General features: G+C 28.1%; 1 protein-coding gene across 1 annotated transcript in view; it reads right to left on the bottom strand.

The window, feature by feature from the left end:
• LOC111628794 (kinesin-like protein unc-104) overlaps nucleotides 1-25,281 on the bottom strand; it is a 219,622-nt gene that overhangs the window by 123,093 nt on the left and 71,248 nt on the right. The window contains exons 6-7 of the mRNA XM_023372640.1: nucleotides 12,367-12,538; nucleotides 11,323-11,501 (exon numbers count right to left, since the gene is read on the bottom strand). Coding sequence (XP_023228408.1) covers nucleotides 11,323-11,501; nucleotides 12,367-12,538 — 351 coding nt within the window. The remainder of the gene's footprint in view (nucleotides 1-11,322; nucleotides 11,502-12,366; nucleotides 12,539-25,281) is intronic.

The following is a 25,281-nucleotide window of genomic DNA, read 5'->3' as shown; positions in this document are numbered from 1 at the left end:
CCAGCATGGGTGAAATATACAATGCACATAAAGATGAAGATGGATTTTTATATGTTGTTTATAGTGGAGAAAATACATTTGGTTTATGATCAATATTTACTTCAATATTGTATAAAATGTAGATTGTTGTATTTAAATTAGTTTTGTAAATTTTAATAGCAACTTTATCTATTAGCTGAAAATTCCAAGCAATTAAACTTTTTGATTTTTGAATAGTTTTCTTAATTTAAAAAAATCATGTTGAAAGTTCTAAAATGAGATATTATTTTTTTTTTATAATTTTTAATATAATTATAAATATTTTTTATAATTATATATATATTTTTATAAATAATAAAAAAGAGTGTTCAAAATGGTTTATTTTGTACATATTTTATTACCACACGTGTTCCGCAGCCATCTTGTATTTTCTCGTGCGCGTGAGATTGTGGGATATCTCTTATGCTGGATCTAGTTTCAAGAACTCTCTTGAGTCGACTGCGATTGAACCTCGTTTCAGTCGAGATTGAAACGATCAAGGGAGATCCCACCAAGGTGAATGGGGTATAAGGCTCTAGTTTAATAGTGTTACAGAGTATAATATGTATATTTTAATAAGTTTTTTAAAAGAAACAAACCACTGAGAAATCTTAAATGTGTTTAACAAGGTTCGGAAAACTTCGAAAATGTTAACAACGGGTTTGGCCGAACCTATACGAACCCGCTGAATATCACCACTGCTAATAAGAAATTTAATAGATTTTATAAATTTTTNACCCTTATGATAAGTTTTTCTAAATCTGCTTTGCTTTCTGTCAAAAGGGTGGTATCATCTGCATATCTTATATTATTAATAGTTTCGCCTCCAATCTTGATACCAATGGACTCTTCATTTCTAGTAACCATTCTCATGATATATTCAGTATATAAGTTAAACAGATAGGAGAATTACTTAGCAATTATTTAGTTTTAATAACTGATTAAAAAATTTGACTGTTCATTTGATATTTAAAGTAATTATCAAATTAGTGGTATTTTTTATATAGGGTGTCTATAATTAAAAGTTGATCTATTGAGAGCAATCTAGAGCAAAAACTATTTATCAAAAGGTTACCAAATTTTTAGTACAACTTAATGAGGCCATGAGAAGGAAAGTAAAAATAAAAAAATTAGTCATGAACGTCACCAATTAGGGGAACTTTTCCATGCATAATATATTAAACATGCTAATCTTTATTACTACATCATCCGATTGCACACCATTAAAGGGTATTTAAACAACTTCTACAAAACCATTTTCAATGTCATTTACCACTATTAAAAATAACATTAACTTTACAAGAATCACTTTACTGGTGAAACTGTTTTACCAAAACAATAGTTCCACACCAGAAGCTTTGCAGAGATTTCAATCTTTGGAGATTTGAACAGCTCTAACCATTATTATGAACAGACTACAAAAATTTATTGTAAAGTTTAAACAAGTGGAATTGTTGGCTGTGAAAGCTGGAAGAAGAAAACATGTTTCCACATGGTTTCCAGACCTAAATCCATGCAATTTTTGGCTTTGGGGCTATTTTTGGTCTACCATGACAATTAACATCTTTTGACTGAAAAAACTCTCTCTGTATGCTGAAATAAATTTAGCTTGAACAACACCTTAAATACTTTTTTCAGCAAGACTTTTTTACTTCTTTTCATAAGTCTGTTGACAGGTTTAACAAGATTTGAACTTTAAGTTCTAACTGGCATTCTAATATTGTTTTTAAGAAACAAATTGAAATAAGATTTTGAATGAAACAACTGCATATCTAAACTTGATATTAAACATTATATGTGCGAGATCCGCGAATTTTCACATTTGTCGGAAATTTGAATTTGTAGAGGAATTTGTAAACAAATTCGATAGCAAAACAATTCCAGGAAGAATTAGAGCAGAGGTTACTTTTAGTCATAACAATCCAATGGAAAAATTAACTCATAAGTGTCAACCTGGCACCATAATCGTCAACACTGGACAAACACATGATGTTTTTTCTCACAACAAGGGGATAAAAGAGAAAGTCACTGGAAGCTTGGGGGAGCGATTAATCAGGATGTCAATCAGTAGTTGTGTGCATTTCATCTCCTAGACCTCCATAACCCGGAATGGACCCAAGAAGAGGAGAAGACACTGGTTGGAAACCCATCCATGACAATAACCTGTCCACATGAATGAAGTTCTAAACATTGACTCTCCAATATGCCCGAGAGATATTTAAAGGGGGCTGAAACGTGTAAACTCTCTCTCTGCGTAAAGTGCATTAGAATAGGGAAATTTGGTCAAGTATGCGTTTTGTTAAGGATTTATTGTTTGCATTTGTAACCACATTTTTCCACTTCAATTTGTAACCACATTTATCCGCTTATAGATCTGTATACTCTAGATTTGGTTTTACAATAAATTTTATATTTTGTTATGTTAAAGCCTGTCTTTCATTTGTCCAGGGATCCCTACCAACTTACCAACGCACTCCTCACTCAATTTGCCCTCCTAGCCATCCAACGACCCCAAGATCGAGCTTTACCAGCCTGTGCAGATTAAGTGGTCAGAAGAGAGTAACCTTGACCTCCTGCTTATCTCACATATGTATAAAATATTACACATTATGATATAGTGATAAATACATTGTCAAATGCAATATATATAAATAAATTATAATAAAATCACAAAAATAAAGTAAAATAAAATTACAACAAAAAAAAAGTTAAAACTGTAACAGCTTAGCTCCAGGAGTTTATAGAATCCCAATGCAGGATGATAGATTTAATCAAAAACTGACACATGTAGATGCAACAAATAGATCCTTAACACAAAGAATAAAAACCATAAATATGACATTAGTAAAAATAAACAAACCATAGCACTGGCCCAAATAACCAGCAAGTTTTGGGTGTTAGCATGCTGAGACCAGGCAAAACTGTTAAAAAAAGTTTTCAAACTCATAAACTAAGAACACTAGAGGCATATGAAATATTCCTTGCTTCAAGGGTATGTCAATGTATTAATTATAAAGAAAAAGATACATTATCTAAAGCTTGCAATTGCTAGTAGACACTTTACTACCATTCATTATTAGAATATATTATTTTAGTACCTAGTGTACTGGAGATTATGGAGTATGTTGGTAGCAGTCTTAAAGCCTAAACTCTAAAAAAATGTATGCAAGCCTACATCCAGAAAAGGTTGCCCATCACTGATTTAGAAAGCCTGCAACAATTCAATAAAAATTTATTGCAACAATGCAATAAAACCAAAGGTGTTAACACTGGCTAGCAATTACTCAACCCAAATCTTTTTAGAACTTATAAGTATTTACTACTTTGATTAATGCAAATGGCATTGTCTCTCTTTTATAGTTTCATGCCTAAGACATTTTCTACCTCAACTAAATTTTTCATTTCAAATTCATTCAATAACTTTTCTTTTAAATGTTTGAAATCTTTTCTGTCATTATTAAAAATAATTAAGTCATCAACATAAAACTTAGACAGATTACAGTTATTTGCATTTTTAAATAATTTTTAGATATGTAAAGCAGTTAAATGATAATTTTGAAGTTTTATTTTCTGATGTTAAAATACATTTTTTTAAAACATATTTTTTATAAATATATTTTGCTTATAAACAGCAGTTACCATATATTCATACATATAACCCACAATGGCATATACTTGGCAGAAATTGCTATAACAAAAATAAAATCATTGCATAACCCACAACACTGCAAATCCAGTCTATGGAGAAGTCATTGCTTCCAGCTCATAACTATGATTTAAAATTGCCTTATAACCTTCCATCATATAATCTACACATCATTGAAATTATACTTTCAACACAGATAATCCACAGGTTATAGGCATGAAAATAAGGTATTTCGTATTTTTGCTCTATCTCTGAAAATAAAGCTATATTTCCATCCAGTAGATATATTTTACAACATATTTGAAAAGTTTAAATTATTTGCTTGAAATTTTTTGGTATACACAAAGAATATATTTTCCAAACTTACTTCAACTGAATACATCATATCTTCATTTGTATTTCCATTATCTTGTATCCTATGAAATAAATCTTTACATATATGAGGTATAATTCCTTCTTGGCCTTCTTCTTGTCTACCCATCATGGTATAACTTTTTCCTGCACCAGTTTGTCCATAGGCAAATATGCAAACATTGTAGCTAGAAAGAAATAATTAATATGCAAAGATATTTTAAACATATTTCTAAAAATTTGTAATGTATAAATGTAAAAAATATGTTAAACATGAGACAGTGTAAATTCTTTAACTAAATTCTAAAAACTGGCAATTACAATTTATTCAGATCAACTTTTATAAAGTTAAAAGTTTTTGGATCAACATAATTATAAGTTCTGTATATCTTATAAATACTCACAAACATCTGTATTAGATCCAGCAGATAGCTATATTGTAAAAAAAAAAACAAATGTTTTCAATCATTTTCAGAGATCTTTGTCAGGTATAGTTATTTCCAGTTTTTAGTTATTATTATTCCCACAGTTAGTCCCACGTCAGTTTTTCATTTACTAACAAATAAAAAAGACTCTATAGACATCAGACAAATCCCAGGTATATATAAAATTCCATTACAGATGCCTTGACTACATTGGCTCAACTAATAGATAATTAATAACCAGAATCAGAGATCATGTGTATAACATCTCAAAAATGAATGTTAACACTGCTCTGGCCCAATTTGCAAGTATGTCTAGGGTGATGTGTAGCAGTTTAGCCATGTTGGGGCAAGGCTAAACTGCTACACATCATCTTCAATATACAATAGCTAAGAATAACAGAAGCTATCGAAATTTATAAAGCAATACTCAAGTTGTATTAACAGTAAAGAAAATATTAACCTTTTTAAATTTTTTTTAATATTTTCTTATCACAATTTTAACCTATCCTATCCTATCGTAAGTGTGGCAAACAATGTTATTTGCCTCCTACTGTATCAAACTTTAACACAATGCTGTAAATTTTATCACCTCAGTCACTAGTCATTAATATGTGTGTTACAACATTTAAAAATTTTCTTGGTCTATTATCTCCAATTGTATTATGGAAAGTTGAGTGTATATTTTTTTAAAATTTTTATTATATCAGATTTCATCATTAAGTTTGTCACATTTATCTTTAGAATATGAATATCACTATGTGCCATACAGAATGTTCCATTTTAAAAAGAGTGGTTCAAACAAGATCATTTGATTTATGGAAACATATAATAACCTGACAAAGATCTCTGAAAGTGATTGAAAACATTTGTTTTTTTACAATACAGCCATCTGCAGGAAGTAGTATGGAAGATGTCTGTGAGTATTTATATCATTTTCCAGCTTCTGAGGTGTTTTTTTTACTGTATATTTTATTCAGATATCTTTGTTAATATCAACTATATTATAAATAATATAAATTACAACTTTTACAGTAACTAAATATATATTCATAAAAATTTTAATACTAATACATTTGGCAATAGTTAATTTTTATTACAATCTAAATAATACATTTAAATTTTTTATCAACAAAAAACAGCTTATGATAATTGAAATTATGCAATGATAATTATATTATTTTACCTAAAAAAATATTTTAAGATAAAGTTTAATTCATTTTGTATACTTCTAAAATAAATATTAATTTAGCAGTTCTTTAAGGACATCAAATTTAGAAGATATCTTAAATTTACTACAAAATACAACCACTAGTTTATGAAAAATGCAACTGAAGAGTGCAATTATGGCTATGCTGGCTAAAATGTATCAAAAATTAGTTCTTAAAATCTGCAAGAATGAACCTAATTTCCCAACCAAGTATTGGAATATGTCGATATGGAGAATTCACCTCTTGTGTGAATGCAATTCTCTGCTCCTGAAATTGTGTCTAAAAAAGTAATCCCATAACATACTGCTGAAAATACATTCTAATGAGGCAGCTTATCAGCCTGGAGAATGATCTGAAAATTTTAATTCAGTGTGGTGCCATCTATTATAAAAAGATTTTTAATAAATTGCATATTATTAATTATTATAAATGGCAAAAATGCTTAATTTTTAGGATTGGAGTGAGTCATAAAAACTGTAAATGCTAATAATGAGTAAAATCATTAAGTCCAACTCTACTCAAGGGATAACAACTCCCCTCTATCTCTGCACTCCCTTGAATTTTAACTACTGAAATTTAATAGCATCAATCCTCTAATACACAAACCTCCCTACAGAATATCATAAAGTTTCACCAAAAAAGCACAAAAAGTTATTAAGCTTCAAAGTGGTTAAACAAAATCATGCCTCTAAATGCCCACCCACCTACCCATCTACCCCATAGATACAGAAAACCCCAACTTTTTTTGTATTTTTTGACATTGTCTTTTTTGACTGATTTCCATACTTTCCCTACGTTATGTTATGTATAATAGCGAGGAAAGTAATTAGGCATTTTGTAAAAATCATATCTCAAAAATATTCAGAAAACAACAATATATCCATTCAGCACATACAGTAACATCATCTAACACAATAATTTGCCTTCTGTCTTTCTAAACTGTTTCTAAAAAAATTCAGCGTTCCAGCTATAAACATCAATGGTTATTTTTATTACTTCCCTTTCAGCTCTTTCTCCTATCCCACTTCTTATACTCATAATATCCCTTTTTTCTCTCAGTCATCTATTTCCATGCATTCAATAAACTATAACAATCATTACTAATAACAGTTCTTTTTAAACCTTCTTTATAAATCCATGTCTTTTCTGTCCACTCAGTATTTTCTTTATCTTTTAACTCTTTTACTACCATATATATCCTCTCACTTAACACATATAGATTTTCCTTAATAAAATATATATTATGTCTTAATAAATCTTTCATTCTTTGACAGTTCTAACATTTTATAAATTTTAAATCATTTTAATAATAAAATTACAAAATAAAGTCTGTGGATTCTATGTAAGTTCCAAATTCAATTTTTTATTTTATGTACAGTACACAGTAATGCCTAAATAAGCAAGACATGACTGCTAGCAACAACAACAAAATATAACCCCAAAAAATAATATATATAGACTACAATAAAAACAAACAATTTGTATGTTCATTTTTTAAAAATCAGTCAGATTCATAAAATATTCTTTCCAACATAATTCAATTTGGAATACAATTTTTCACTTTTATTTTTAAATCAACTTCAACTAAGAATACAATTTTATACATTTGAAACTGTTCTATTAATTCTTATTCTAAATGTTTTTCATTTAAAATAAGTAATATTTAAAAAAAAACTGAAAGATTAGAACATTAAAAACATATTAATCAACTTGCTAAAATACATTATTTTAAACAGATACACTGAAAACACCTTATGTAGTTTTCCAGCAGTTAATTTTTAAAAAAACTAACAGAGATCATTTCAAACAGAATCTCTCTTCAAAACCTGATAAAGGCTTATTAATTAATCAAGCCAAAAATGTTACTTTTATTAAAAATTAACTGCTAGAAAACTACATAAGGTGTTTTCAGTGTTTCTGTTTACTGTGTAGTTCCAGCTTTGACTATTATTGATACATTATTTTAGAAAAAAAATTTAAACAAGTATATAAATAATTGGCTTAGTTTATTTATCAATAATTTAATATAAATATATTTATTACTCAAATATCACACATTTTTTTATATATAAAATATCATTTTTAATTAGAATAACATTTATTTCAAATTGGTATTTCCATTCTACATTCTTGTTTTGAATGCATAATAGAAAGTCAGAATTTTATTTCCATACTACTAACATCTTTACCTGTAATTCCAAATCTTAGAACAACCATTGCATTTAAGAATCTAGTTAAATCAATAAAAAATTATTCAGAAAAACTGCCCATATACACTAACTGAGAAAAAGTTATACACCCAGATAGAATTGGCCAATTACTGAAAAACTCAGCATAGCTCTGTGTCTCAGATAGGTACATAAATAATTACAGTTATGATCAGACTGTATGTCAGATAATGCCACCAGAGTAACTTAAAATATTTAACCAGCGTTTAAGCTGGAAATTTTTTCTTGTAGCAGTTTGGCTAATTTAAATAAAATGGAATGTTTGTCACTGATATAAATTCACTGCTTCTGACAGAAATATGTATAACTAAACAAAGTTGCAATATAGTATACTAAATCATTAGCTTAGAATTAAAATGCAAAAAATTAAGAATTTTTAATGCAAAAATGCAAAAATTTAAAATGCAAAAAATTAAGAATTTTTAATGATTATTACAGAAATAAAATATTTATTTATCAATTTCTGAAATTTTTAGCATAATATCACATTACAATCAGGAAAAACACTAAATGTGCTTCCTTATTTTACAACTGTTTCTGTTGTGACTGTAGTGTGTTTTCATAAACATCATGTTTTGACTTTCTGAGTCACTTGTCTAGGATGTCAGAAGTATATGGCACTTATTGCCTTACCATAACCATGGTCCTACCAAATCTCAGATTATATCCTTTCTTCTACCAGAGGACACTTAAGAGATGATGTGTGCACAATTATCTCTTTTAAACATCAGGAAACATCAGGAAAATATTCATTATTTGATGATGGAAAATAGAAATTTTTTAACCTCCTACATATAAAAAGCATGAGTACTTGAAATTATTCAGTCTTTTGAGATGTCTATTCTTTATTCCATAGAAACACACATTACAAGAGCATAAATTATGCCATATGTGTGTACAACAAAGCTGATGGAAACTGTATATACTGTAAACATAAAAAGAGGCAAATCTTGCATATGCTGATTAGCATTTTGCTTAATTTCACAATCTGTTTAAAACTCATCCATCTTGGTTTGTTTTGATGCCATTTTTCTACCTATTAAATACAACAACCATCTGATATTAATGTCATGTACAGTCTGTTTGTTTATGCTGAAACTCATCAGGAAGGTCTTTACAACTTGAAAAGACTCATTGGCCTTGCTAAATTTCAGCACTACACTTGGACCAGCATCAGAATGTTCACTAGTCTCCTACTCAATTATATCAGCCTGCTGACTCTCTTCATATAGTTCTTCAATTGTACATATCGCAGATGTAACAAGTGCATCATCAAACTCTACAAATTCCCAGAAACACCCAAATATTAACTAAGCAATCAAAAAACACAAAGTTTACAATAGATGAGACTAGAAGAAAAATCTGTTATTCCAAGTTAAATATCTGCTAAAAGGAGGTATAATTATATTGATTTGGCAGCACATGAGAAAATAATCCATTATTCTGAAAAATCTGTTGTTCTGCAATCTGTAATACAGTAGAATCTTGTTTTTACAACGTTATGTGTTAATAAACAAATTTGTATTAAAAATAATGTACAAATTGCACAGTACATTATTGTGTTAATAATGTACAAATTTGCATTAAAAATAAAAACTGCAAGGGCTTCCTGACACTCATAATTTACAAAGTTAAATTTTTGTGTAATGCCATCTCTTATGAGATTTTATTTTAAAANCTAATAAGAAATTTAATAGATTTTATAAATTTTTCACAATAATAAATTATAATAAACTTTAATTTAATTTTTACATCATTTGAAAATTTATGATGCAAATACTGTATTTACTCAAATAAAAGACAATCTTGCATATAGGACGAGGCGTGACTTCAAAGACCAAAATAAAGAAAATTAGATTTATTAATACAATTCTAATTTTATTTTGCTTGATAATAAATAAAATACCAAATGCATGCAAATGCACATAAATGCACATGTTGTCCCACAAAAATTACTGGCATTTTAAACTTTAAGGAAAAATCTTGTAAAATTGACAACGTAATTTGTTCATGTAAAACTGGACAATCGGGAACCTATTTTGGTCAATTCTTAACAGTCGAATCCACTCTTTGTTGATTATGCTTATGAGTTTCTTCGAATTCTGATTTCCAAATAATCATCTGTTTTCATGTGGGAATGAATTAAAACTTATATCGGGCTCCCGTGTAATTTTAGAATTCAATTCAAAAGTGTTGCTTTTCCTATTGCTATTCATATTTACTCCAGACAATACATAAAAACAATTCAAATGACCCAGATAAAATACTTTTGTTTTTAAACACGAGGGAAGAATTGAGAAAAAAATGCAAATACACAGTTTACAAAAATTACATAAAAACAAAAAGAAACCTTCGCTCGCACATATAGGACAACCTAGGTTTTTGAAGCAGTGAAAAATGGATAAAAATCTCATCTTATATGTGAGTGAATATGGTATTAAAATATCCTTAATAAAGAAAAACTTGCATATTTTATTTTTATGCTAATTTACACTTACCTAGCTTTATTACCTTCATCCATTAAATCATGAATATCTTGATATGAAGTTACAGCAAGTTTTGAAAGATCTTCAACATAAGGACCAAGTAAAGGATGTTCTCTAACACGAAGATTACTCTTGTTTTTAGGATTTAATAAGTCCCGCACACGTTCACAATATATTTCCATATAGCTTACCTAAGAAAAGTAAAATTTTATACAATATCACATTGCATTTACATATAAAATGCTCATTTAATTATAACTTCAAATNCTTGCATATAGGACGAGGCGTGACTTCAAAGACCAAAATAAAGAAAATTAGATTTATTAATACAATTCTAATTTTATTTTGCTTGATAATAAATAAAATACCAAATGCATGCAAATGCACATAAATGCACATGTTGTCCCACAAAAATTACTGGCATTTTAAACTTTAAGGAAAAATCTTGTAAAATTGACAACGTAATTTGTTCATGTAAAACTGGACAATCGGGAACCTATTTTGGTCAATTCTTAACAGTCGAATCCACTCTTTGTTGATTATGCTTATGAGTTTCTTCGAATTCTGATTTCCAAATAATCATCTGTTTTCATGTGGGAATGAATTAAAACTTATATCGGGCTCCCGTGTAATTTTAGAATTCAATTCAAAAGTGTTGCTTTTCCTATTGCTATTCATATTTACTCCAGACAATACATAAAAACAATTCAAATGACCCAGATAAAATACTTTTGTTTTTAAACACGAGGGAAGAATTGAGAAAAAAATGCAAATACACAGTTTACAAAAATTACATAAAAACAAAAAGAAACCTTCGCTCGCACATATAGGACAACCTAGGTTTTTGAAGCAGTGAAAAATGGATAAAAATCTCATCTTATATGTGAGTGAATATGGTATTAAAATATCCTTAATAAAGAAAAACTTGCATATTTTATTTTTATGCTAATTTACACTTACCTAGCTTTATTACCTTCATCCATTAAATCATGAATATCTTGATATGAAGTTACAGCAAGTTTTGAAAGATCTTCAACATAAGGACCAAGTAAAGGATGTTCTCTAACACGAAGATTACTCTTGTTTTTAGGATTTAATAAGTCCCGCACACGTTCACAATATATTTCCATATAGCTTACCTAAGAAAAGTAAAATTTTATACAATATCACATTGCATTTACATATAAAATGCTCATTTAATTATAACTTCAAATAAAATAATTTTAACTTTAAAAAAATGACACTTTCAAAATTTTATTAATTTTTTAGTTATTTCTAAAAGAAAGAAGAAGCCCTTGATAGGGAGAAATGGAAAAAACATATTAGAGAAGGAAATGCTGACCCATATAAACATGGGAAAAGGTGAGGATAAAGAAGATAAGTTATTTCTAAAATTAATAATTATATTAATAAAATATTATTATTAATATAATACAAATTTTGAAAAAATATAGTATTAAAACAGTTTTTGTTAATAATGGCCAAATTTTTTTTGAAAGTAATTAACTTCATCCATCCAAATCCAAAGCTTAAGAAGAAGCATTTTTTGGATCTTTATCCAGACTCAACTTCAACTCTTAGTATAATAAATACAACCAGCCTGATAATTACTTTAAATATCAAACAAACAGTTAGAACAGTTAGAATTAAGATTAAATAATTACCCAAGTAATTTAGATGTTAAAGTTAACAAGAAATGGCAGCCTAACTGCCTACCTCTTGCCAAATTTTTTGTTGTTAAGTTCCATCGAGTCGTCATCGACTCCTGATGACTTCATGGACAAGTCTTCTCCATCTTGATCTTTCCCTTGTTGTCTCTCGTAGCTCCTCCAACTTCATTTCTGTGACTTTCTTGATTTCTTCCATCCATCTTATCCGTTGCCTTTCCTCTTCCTTCTACCTTCCACTTTTCCCAGCATAATAGTCTTCTCTAGGGAAACTTCTTTATGCATCACATGTCCAAAGTAGGTCAATTTTTGTTTTAAGATTCTTGNCCAAACTTACTTCAACTGAATACATCATATCTTCATTTGTATTTCCATTATCTTGTATCCTATGAAATAAATCTTTACATATATGAGGTATAATTCCTTCTTGGCCTTCTTCTTGTCTACCCATCATGGTATAACTTTTTCCTGCACCAGTTTGTCCATAGGCAAATATGCAAACATTGTAGCTAGAAAGAAATAATTAATATGCAAAGATATTTTAAACATATTTCTAAAAATTTGTAATGTATAAATGTAAAAAATATGTTAAACATGAGACAGTGTAAATTCTTTAACTAAATTCTAAAAACTGGCAATTACAATTTATTCAGATCAACTTTTATAAAGTTAAAAGTTTTTGGATCAACATAATTATAAGTTCTGTATATCTTATAAATACTCACAAACATCTGTATTAGATCCAGCAGATAGCTATATTGTAAAAAAAAAAACAAATGTTTTCAATCATTTTCAGAGATCTTTGTCAGGTATAGTTATTTCCAGTTTTTAGTTATTATTATTCCCACAGTTAGTCCCACGTCAGTTTTTCATTTACTAACAAATAAAAAAGACTCTATAGACATCAGACAAATCCCAGGTATATATAAAATTCCATTACTGATGCCTTGACTACATTGGCTCAACTAATAGATAATTAATAACCAGAATCAGGGATCATGTGTATAACATCTCAAAAATGAATGTTAACACTGCTCTGGCCCAATTTGCAAGTATGTCTAGGGTGATGTGTAGCAGTTTAGCCATGTTGGGGCAAGGCTAAACTGCTACACATCATCTTCAATATACAATAGCTAAGAATAACAGAAGCTATCGAAATTTATAAAGCAATACTCAAGTTGTATTAACAGTAAAGAAAATATTAACCTTTTTAAATTTTTTTTAATATTTTCTTATCACAATTTTAACCTATCCTATCCTATCGTAAGTGTGGCAAACAATGTTATTTGCCTCCTACTGTATCAAACTTTAACACAATGCTGTAAATTTTATCACCTCAGTCACTAGTCATTAATATGTGTGTTACAACATTTAAAAATTTTCTTGGTCTATTATCTCCAATTGTATTATGGAAAGTTGAGTGTATATTTTTTTTAAATTTTTATTATATCAGATTTCATCATTAAGTTTGTCACATTTATCTTTAGAATATGAATATCACTATGTGCCATACAGAATGTTCCATTTTAAAAAGAGTGGTTCAAACAAGATCATTTGATTTATGGAAACATATAATAACCTGACAAAGATCTCTGAAAGTGATTGAAAACATTTGTTTTTTTACAATACAGCCATCTGCAGGAAGTAGTATGGAAGATGTCTGTGAGTATTTATATCATTTTCCAGCTTCTGAGGTGTTTTTTTTACTGTATATTTTATTCAGATATCTTTGTTAATATCAACTATATTATAAATAATATAAATTACAACTTTTACAGTAACTAAATATATATTCATAAAAATTTTAATACTAATACATTTGGCAATAGTTAATTTTTATTACAATCTAAATAATACATTTAAATTTTTTATCAACAAAAAACAGCTTATGATAATTGAAATTATGCAATGATAATTATATTATTTTACCTAAAAAAATATTTTAAGATAAAGTTTAATTCATTTTGTATACTTCTAAAATAAATATTAATTTAGCAGTTCTTTAAGGACATCAAATTTAGAAGATATCTTAAATTTACTACAAAATACAACCACTAGTTTATGAAAAATGCAACTGAAGAGTGCAATTATGGCTATGCTGGCTAAAATGTATCAAAAATTAGTTCTTAAAATCTGCAAGAATGAACCTAATTTCCCAACCAAGTATTGGAATATGTCGATATGGAGAATTCACCTCTTGTGTGAATGCAATTCTCTGCTCCTGAAATTGTGTCTAAAAAAGTAATCCCATAACATACTGCTGAAAATACATTCTAATGAGGCAGCTTATCAGCCTGGAGAATGATCTGAAAATTTTAATTCAGTGTGGTGCCATCTATTATAAAAAGATTTTTAATAAATTGCATATTATTAATTATTATAAATGGCAAAAATGCTTAATTTTTAGGATTGGAGTGAGTCATAAAAACTGTAAATGCTAATAATGAGTAAAATCATTAAGTCCAACTCTACTCAAGGGATAACAACTCCCCTCTATCTCTGCACTCCCTTGAATTTTAACTACTGAAATTTAATAGCATCAATCCTCTAATACACAAACCTCCCTACAGAATATCATAAAGTTTCACCAAAAAAGCACAAAAAGTTATTAAGCTTCAAAGTGGTTAAACAAAATCATGCCTCTAAATGCCCACCCACCTACCCATCTACCCCATAGATACAGAAAACCCCAACTTTTTTTGTATTTTTTGACATTGTCTTTTTTGACTGATTTCCATACTTTCCCTACGTTATGTTATGTATAATAGCGAGGAAAGTAATTAGGCATTTTGTAAAAATCATATCTCAAAAATATTCAGAAAACAACAATATATCCATTCAGCACATACAGTAACATCATCTAACACAATAATTTGCCTTCTGTCTTTCTAAACTGTTTCTAAAAAAATTCAGCGTTCCAGCTATAAACATCAATGGTTATTTTTATTACTTCCCTTTCAGCTCTTTCTCCTATCCCACTTCTTATACTCATAATATCCCTTTTTTCTCTCAGTCATCTATTTCCATGCATTCAATAAACTATAACAATCATTACTAATAACAGTTCTTTTTAAACCTTCTTTATAAATCCATGTCTTTTCTGTCCACTCAGTATTTTCTTTATCTTTTAACTCTTTTACTACCATATATATCCTCTCACTTAACACATATAGATTTTCCTTAATAAAATATATATTATGTCTTAATAAATCTTTCATTCTTTGACAGTTCTAACATTTTATAAATTTTAAATCATTTTAATAATAAAATTACAAAATAAAGTCTGTGGATTCTATGTAAGTTCCAAATTCAATTTTTTATTTTATGTACAGTACACAGTAATGCCTAAATAAGCAAGACATGACTGCTAGCAACAACAACAAAATATAACCCCAAAAAATAATATATATAGACTACAATAAAAACAAACAATTTGTATGTTCATTTTTTAAAAATCAGTCAGATTCATAAAATATTCTTTCCAACATAATTCAATTTGGAATACAATTTTTCACTTTTATTTTTAAATCAACTTCAACTAAGAATACAATTTTATACATTTGAAACTGTTCTATTAATTCTTATTCTAAATGTTTTTCATTTAAAATAAGTAATATTTAAAAAAAAAACTGAAAGATTAGAACATTAAAAACATATTAATCAACTTGCTAAAATACATTATTTTAAACAGATACACTGAAAACACCTTATGTAGTTTTCCAGCAGTTAATTTTTAAAAAAACTAACAGAGATCATTTCAAACAGAATCTCTCTTCAAAACCTGATAAAGGCTTATTAATTAATCAAGCCAAAAATGTTACTTTTATTAAAAATTAACTGCTAGAAAACTACATAAGGTGTTTTCAGTGTTTCTGTTTACTGTGTAGTTCCAGCTTTGACTATTATTGATACATTATTTTAGAAAAAAAATTTAAACAAGTATATAAATAATTGGCTTAGTTTATTTATCAATAATTTAATATAAATATATTTATTACTCAAATATCACACATTTTTTTATATATAAAATATCATTTTTAATTAGAATAACATTTATTTCAAATTGGTATTTCCATTCTACATTCTTGTTTTGAATGCATAATAGAAAGTCAGAATTTTATTTCCATACTACTAACATCTTTACCTGTAATTCCAAATCTTAGAACAACCATTGCATTTAAGAATCTAGTTAAATCAATAAAAAATTATTCAGAAAAACTGCCCATATACACTAACTGAGAAAAAGTTATGCACCCAGATAGAATTGGCCAATTACTGAAAAACTCAGCATAGCTCTGTGTCTCAGATAGGTACATAAATAATTACAGTTATGATCAGACTGTATGTCAGATAATGCCACCAGAGTAACTTAAAATATTTAACCAGCGTTTAAGCTGGAAATTTTTTCTTGTAGCAGTTTGGCTAATTTAAATAAAATGGAATGTTTGTCACTGATATAAATTCACTGCTTCTGACAGAAATATGTATAACTAAACAAAGTTGCAATATAGTATACTAAATCATTAGCTTAGAATTAAAATGCAAAAAATTAAGAATTTTTAATGCAAAAATGCAAAAATTTAAAATGCAAAAAATTAAGAATTTTTAATGATTATTACAGAAATAAAATATTTATTTATCAATTTCTGAAATTTTTAGCATAATATCACATTACAATCAGGAAAAACACTAAATGTGCTTCCTTATTTTACAACTGTTTCTGTTGTGACTGTAGTGTGTTTTCATAAACATCATGTTTTGACTTTCTGAGTCACTTGTCTAGGATGTCAGAAGTATATGGCACTTATTGCCTTACCATAACCATGGTCCTACCAAATCTCAGATTATATCCTTTCTTCTACCAGAGGACACTTAAGAGATGATGTGTGCACAATTATCTCTTTTAAACATCAGGAAACATCAGGAAAATATTCATTATTTGATGATGGAAAATAGAAATTTTTTAACCTCCTACATATAAAAAGCATGAGTACTTGAAATTATTCAGTCTTTTGAGATGTCTATTCTTTATTCCATAGAAACACACATTACAAGAGCATAAATTATGCCATATGTGTGTACAACAAAGCTGATGGAAACTGTATATACTGTAAACATAAAAAGAGGCAAATCTTGCATATGCTGATTAGCATTTTGCTTAATTTCACAATCTGTTTAAAACTCATCCATCTTGGTTTGTTTTGATGCCATTTTTCTACCTATTAAATACAACAACCATCTGATATTAATGTCATGTACAGTCTGTTTGTTTATGCTGAAACTCATCAGGAAGGTCTTTACAACTTGAAAAGACTCATTGGCCTTGCTAAATTTCAGCACTACACTTGGACCAGCATCAGAATGTTCACTAGTCTCCTACTCAATTATATCAGCCTGCTGACTCTCTTCATATAGTTCTTCAATTGTACATATCGCAGATGTAACAAGTGCATCATCAAACTCTACAAATTCCCAGAAACACCCAAATATTAACTAAGCAATCAAAAAACACAAAGTTTACAATAGATGAGACTAGAAGAAAAATCTGTTATTCCAAGTTAAATATCTGCTAAAAGGAGGTATAATTATATTGATTTGGCAGCACATGAGAAAATAATCCATTATTCTGAAAAATCTGTTGTTCTGCAATCTGTAATACAGTAGAATCTTGTTTTTACAACGTTATGTGTTAATAAACAAATTTGTATTAAAAATAATGTACAAATTGCACAGTACATTATTGTGTTAATAATGTACAAATTTGCATTAAAAATAAAAACTGCAAGGGCTTCCTGACACTCATAATTTACAAAGTTAAATTTTTGTGTAATGCCATCTCTTATGAGATTTTATTTTAAAAATAATTATTATATTATTAATTACAGTATTATAAAAAGGCAAAAGGCTTACTTTGGGTAAAAGTGAGTTTTTAAAGAAATTGTAAATTTTAGTAACAAATAAAACTTTCAATAAACAAACGTACCAGGAACCTGTTGCTGATGTGCTTCTCAGAAAAACAGAACGTTACAAACGTTTTTGAACTTGAAAGTTCTTCAGGTAACTGAGGACTGTTAAGCGAATGCAACTGAAATTCACGTCCTATCAGCCTGTTTGAATTTGAATTGCATTTGCTTAACAGTTGTCAGTTACCTGAAGAAGAACTTTCAAGTTCAAAAACATTCGTAACGCTCTGTTTTTCTGAGAAGCATACCAGCAACAGGTTCCCGGTACGTTTGTTTATTGTTTACTTTAACCCGGTGTAGTATAATTCCAATTTAAATAAAACTTTTATTAAGTCTGACCCCACTTGAGATATGACACAAACACACTCTCTCTCTCTATTCCTCTGAACTAGTAAAATTTAATAGCATCAATCACCTTATTTCTATATATGAGAATCTACCAAGTTTCAAAATTTTTGATTCATCCAAACTAAGATAAGTTATAATTCAAAATAAATGGTCTCCTCTCCAAACAATTCTGTAAGGTTTTTTTTTTTACATTTTTGGTCTTAAAGTGTCAAAACATCAAAAAATTCAAAAATACCAGGGGAGTTAAAATCTCATCACATCAATCACCATATTTTCCCTATGTTATATTCTATAACAACCAGGAAAATAATACAGTCGATTCAGTTTAATTTGGGCCACTGGTTAATTGGGACAGCTGCTTTATTGGACCAAATCTCAAGAGTGAAAACCAAACTAATAAATTAATACATAATTTAATCACTTAATTGGGATAGTATCAGAAAAGAAATTTAGCAATTTTTGATATATTTTAGAGATCTTCCGAAAATATGTAGACACTACATATACTAATGTCATGTAAGCCTAACAATTGGTAGAGATAAAGCGATTTTGTCTTTTGCTCAGACAGTTCAAATTTTCTGGAGGACATATCACATGGAGAACTGCAAGTAAAGGGAACTGCTCAAAGGATGACCATACGGTGACTTTTGGACGATCCCTTTCCTTTCTTCCTTTTTAGTTAGAACATGTTCTAACTAAAAAGGAAGAAAGGAAAAATCGTTCAATCAGGAACGAATCAAACAGTTAACCCTTGTGTACGTCACTACTAATACTGTATTTGACAACACTAGCATGATTCGAATCAGTTATTTATCATCATGAGTCTGGCAAATTTATATTACAAATATTTTCTGTTCTTTGGTTTAATAAAGCATTAAAATAGGTACCTAATTATTATTTTTTACCTACTTATTTATTTACCTATGTATTACATATTTTATTTTAGAATTTATTATTAGTTCATTTAATTGGAGCAGCCGCTTAATTGGATCAAAATGGATTAGTCCCAACATGTCCCAATTAAGCAGAATCGACTGTACTTCATATATGAGGAATTCTTTATATAATTACATGAAATTGCAATATTTATATTTTATACTGTAATCTGGCATCTTACATAAAAATAAAATAAAATTGTCAAAAGAAAATAACTATTGTAATTTATACTACAACAAACAGTAAACATAAAATAAAACCGATAATATTAAAATACAATATAGTCAAACTCCATTTATGTTTTCCCAATATACATTTTTTGCAATTATGTGCTAAATATTTTTTGTGCAGTATTTTCTCCATAATAAAACACTAGTTACAGTTTTTCATTTTTTATAATTTAGTACTTATATGTCATATTTAATATAGTGATAAATAGCGACAATTATTATTTTAAAAAATGTTTGTTAGGCTTAACATCAATGAAAATTCAATGTGAAGTAGGTTAATAGCGATATACTAATATACTAATTACATATATACCATACTAATAATGTATTTTTTCATACTTTTCAGTTATCTGTTTTTTTTCAGTTATCTGACCACCCCAGTCCCCAATTGAGTCGGATAATCGATGCTCTACTGTATGTAACATGTAATGCCATTTCTGACAAATTTTCTTATTTAGCAAATTGCTGCAGCAGTCAAACACATTAAAAATTTTCACTTTCCATGTTTTATAATGTGATTCAATTTCACTAAGTAAATAATAATTGCTTTCTGGTTTCTTATTCATTTTCACTACTTGTTTTCAGTATGAGCCAACCTGTAGAATGAATCTTCATTCTTTCATGTGACTGGAGTTTTGACAGAAGAAGACAACTGATATCAAATGAAAAAAGCAAGCAAAAAACCAAACTTGGTCAACTTTTTAAAAGTATGATTTAGTTTTACACTGCTTTACTTTCTCTTTTATATTTGTTCAAATGTATTATACACCCAGTAAATTAAAACTTCTTTGTTAAAAATTACAAGTACAAATTCAATTAAACAATGTTAATTTGTGTCACAATATACTAGTACTTTTGTGATGACTTTATTACACTGAAAGCAATTCAAAAGTAGTTTCACTTGAACATTTTTCTCAGCTCCTTTGAAAACATAAATGGGATTCAACTTTATATATATGATACAAGCATTAATAAAACATTTACTCAAATAATCAAACAATACAGCCAGATTCTTAATCAGACTATTATTGTAGTCCACTAATATTTAATAAGATATTAAGCAATTTAGCTAGAGGTAGGTAGTTAAGCTGCCATCTCACATTAGAGTTAGAATATTCTAACTTTAACATGAGACATTCTAAGAATATTCTAAATTAAATTTAACAATAAAAATCTGGCTGTATCATTTAATAAAACATTAGGATAATTATATATGTAATTACTTTTTCAAATAGTCATGCAATGTTACTTTTTTCTTCATCAATTATACCCTTAAACAATGATTATATCATTTCTTAAATAATTGCTGTATTTCAACATCAAAGCTATTCTTATCAATCATCTCTACTTTAATCTTTTTATTTACTTTAGATTTACTACATACTTTCATCAAATTAAGTTCTACTAAAAACTGTTCTATTTCAAAATAAGCAGTTTAGTTATTTGGTTTTATATCATTATATAAAAATTAAAATTATTTATGCTATTCTAAAAATTTATTCACATTATATTATTAATTACAGTATTATAAAAAGGCAAAAGGCTTACTTTGGGTAAAAGTGAGTTTTTAAAGAAATTGTAAATTTTAGTAACAAATAAAACTTTCAATAAACAAACGTACCAGGAACCTGTTGCTGATGTGCTTCTCAGAAAAACAGAACGTTACAAACGTTTTTGAACTTGAAAGTTCTTCAGGTAACTGAGGACTGTTAAGCGAATGCAACTGAAATTCACGTCCTATCAGCCTGTTTGAATTTGAATTGCATTTGCTTAACAGTTGTCAGTTACCTGAAGAAGAACTTTCAAGTTCAAAAACATTCGTAACGCTCTGTTTTTCTGAGAAGCATACCAGCAACAGGTTCCCGGTACGTTTGTTTATTGTTTACTTTAACCCGGTGTAGTATAATTCCAATTTAAATAAAACTTTTATTAAGTCTGACCCCACTTGAGATATGACACAAACACACTCTCTCTCTCTATTCCTCTGAACTAGTAAAATTTAATAGCATCAATCACCTTATTTCTATATATGAGAATCTACCAAGTTTCAAAATTTTTGATTCATCCAAACTAAGATAAGTTATAATTCAAAATAAATGGTCTCCTCTCCAAACAATTCTGTAAGGTTTTTTTTTTTACATTTTTGGTCTTAAAGTGTCAAAACATCAAAAAATTCAAAAATACCAGGGGAGTTAAAATCTCATCACATCAATCACCATATTTTCCCTATGTTATATTCTATAACAACCAGGAAAATAATACAGTCGATTCAGTTTAATTTGGGCCACTGGTTAATTGGGACAGCTGCTTTATTGGACCAAATCTCAAGAGTGAAAACCAAACTAATAAATTAATACATAATTTAATCACTTAATTGGGATAGTATCAGAAAAGAAATTTAGCAATTTTTGATATATTTTAGAGATCTTCCGAAAATATGTAGACACTACATATACTAATGTCATGTAAGCCTAACAATTGGTAGAGATAAAGCGATTTTGTCTTTTGCTCAGACAGTTCAAATTTTCTGGAGGACATATCACATGGAGAACTGCAAGTAAAGGGAACTGCTCAAAGGATGACCATACGGTGACTTTTGGACGATCCCTTTCCTTTCTTCCTTTTTAGTTAGAACATGTTCTAACTAAAAAGGAAGAAAGGAAAAATCGTTCAATCAGGAACGAATCAAACAGTTAACCCTTGTGTACGTCACTACTAATACTGTATTTGACAACACTAGCATGATTCGAATCAGTTATTTATCATCATGAGTCTGGCAAATTTATATTACAAATATTTTCTGTTCTTTGGTTTAATAAAGCATTAAAATAGGTACCTAATTATTATTTTTTACCTACTTATTTATTTACCTATGTATTACATATTTTATTTTAGAATTTATTATTAGTTCATTTAATTGGAGCAGCCGCTTAATTGGATCAAAATGGATTAGTCCCAACATGTCCCAATTAAGCAGAATCGACTGTACTTCATATATGAGGAATTCTTTATATAATTACATGAAATTGCAATATTTATATTTTATACTGTAATCTGGCATCTTACATAAAAATAAAATAAAATTGTCAAAAGAAAATAACTATTGTAATTTATACTACAACAAACAGTAAACATAAAATAAAACCGATAATATTAAAATACAATATAGTCAAACTCCATTTATGTTTTCCCAATATACATTTTTTGCAATTATGTGCTAAATATTTTTTGTGCAGTATTTTCTCCATAATAAAACACTAGTTACAGTTTTTCATTTTTTATAATTTAGTACTTATATGTCATATTTAATATAGTGATAAATAGCGACAATTATTATTTTAAAAAATGTTTGTTAGGCTTAACATCAATGAAAATTCAATGTGAAGTAGGTTAATAGCGATATACTAATATACTAATTACATATATACCATACTAATAATGTATTTTTTCATACTTTTCAGTTATCTGTTTTTTTTCAGTTATCTGACCACCCCAGTCCCCAATTGAGTCGGATAATCGATGCTCTACTGTATGTAACATGTAATGCCATTTCTGACAAATTTTCTTATTTAGCAAATTGCTGCAGCAGTCAAACACATTAAAAATTTTCACTTTCCATGTTTTATAATGTGATTCAATTTCACTAAGTAAATAATAATTGCTTTCTGGTTTCTTATTCATTTTCACTACTTGTTTTCAGTATGAGCCAACCTGTAGAATGAATCTTCATTCTTTCATGTGACTGGAGTTTTGACAGAAGAAGACAACTGATATCAAATGAAAAAAGCAAGCAAAAAACCAAACTTGGTCAACTTTTTAAAAGTATGATTTAGTTTTACACTGCTTTACTTTCTCTTTTATATTTGTTCAAATGTATTATACACCCAGTAAATTAAAACTTCTTTGTTAAAAATTACAAGTACAAATTCAATTAAACAATGTTAATTTGTGTCACAATATACTAGTACTTTTGTGATGACTTTATTACACTGAAAGCAATTCAAAAGTAGTTTCACTTGAACATTTTTCTCAGCTCCTTTGAAAACATAAATGGGATTCAACTTTATATATATGATACAAGCATTAATAAAACATTTACTCAAATAATCAAACAATACAGCCAGATTCTTAATCAGACTATTATTGTAGTCCACTAATATTTAATAAGATATTAAGCAATTTAGCTAGAGGTAGGTAGTTAAGCTGCCATCTCACATTAGAGTTAGAATATTCTAACTTTAACATGAGACATTCTAAGAATATTCTAAATTAAATTTAACAATAAAAATCTGGCTGTATCATTTAATAAAACATTAGGATAATTATATATGTAATTACTTTTTCAAATAGTCATGCAATGTTACTTTTTTCTTCATCAATTATACCCTTAAACAATGATTATATCATTTCTTAAATAATTGCTGTATTTCAACATCAAAGCTATTCTTATCAATCATCTCTACTTTAATCTTTTTATTTACTTTAGATTTACTACATACTTTCATCAAATTAAGTTCTACTAAAAACTGTTCTATTTCAAAATAAGCAGTTTAGTTATTTGGTTTTATATCATTATATAAAAATTAAAATTATTTATGCTATTCTAAAAATTTATTCACAGTCAACTTTCAAAATATGTTTGTCTGATCATTGTAAAAATATTTTAGATTCAAAATACTAATGATAAAAAAAACCCATTTAAGAGATTCTAGTCATCAATTGTAAAAAATTTCTAATTATAATAATTTATAATAAATCTATGGATAAAATGCATATCATGATTGTTACAATCCTCAATGGCAGCTATGTAAAAATGTAATTTTAATATAACATTTTAATGAAACTTTTTGCATTATTTTTATGATTTTTTTTGCATTTCATTAAAACATTGTTGTTGATGCAAAATTTACATTGACCTTTCATTACAAATTGTTTAAAAACATTTTTGATAAACAATTACCTTCAAACAGAATATAATAAATTATAATGAAAACAACTCCATTCTCTTATTTGAGCTCCAATAAAGAAAATTTTTATTATTTATAATAATTATTTTATATTCATTCCATTATAAAATTCAACAATTATATTTTTTTCATATACAGTGGTACCTCAGTATACATCTGCTTTAGAATACGTTCAATTCGAGATACGTCCTGTTTGGACAAAACAAATTTTGCTCGGTATACGACTTTTGTTCGGTATACGACATAATTCAATTATACGTGCCATCAATGAACAAGTAGCACTATCGGTGTTCTAGACCCACACTAGACGTTCGCAGTGCAATGATTTATAACTTTGTTAAATTTCTTCTGATTTTAATTCGTAAGTAAAATTTTATTATTTTTATCAATCACGAATCGCAAAAAAAGGCAAATGAAAAGCGACAGAAAACTAAAAAAATGACTATAATTACAACGGAACTGATGAAAGAGATTGTTGAGAAATACGAAGGTGGCTCACGTGTTCAAGATTTTAGCTGTTGCCTACCGTATTCCGAGAACGATGATATGGACAATCGCGAAAAATAAAGACATTATTAAATCTGCTAACATTGCGAAAGGGGTTAAATCAATTTCTAAACAGAGATCGAAGACATTAGATTATGTTGAGAAATTGCTTTTGCTTTGGATAACTGAAAAACAGTGCTGGAGACAGCGTATCGGAAGCAATTATTTGCGAGAAAGCTAAAAAGATACACGCTGATCTCACGAAAAATCAAGCAGGAACTAGCCAGGAAAGCGAGGTGTTTAAAGCCAGCCATTTTTTTTA

The sequence above is a fragment of the Centruroides sculpturatus genome, unplaced genomic scaffold, assembly GCF_000671375.1.
Source record: "Centruroides sculpturatus isolate CEXI.00-Female unplaced genomic scaffold, Cexi_2.0 scaffold485, whole genome shotgun sequence".
NCBI classification, from domain to species: domain Eukaryota; kingdom Metazoa; phylum Arthropoda; class Arachnida; order Scorpiones; family Buthidae; genus Centruroides; species Centruroides sculpturatus.
The sequence above is the reverse complement of the archived record's forward strand: the minus strand, read 5'-3'. Positions and strand labels throughout refer to the sequence as shown.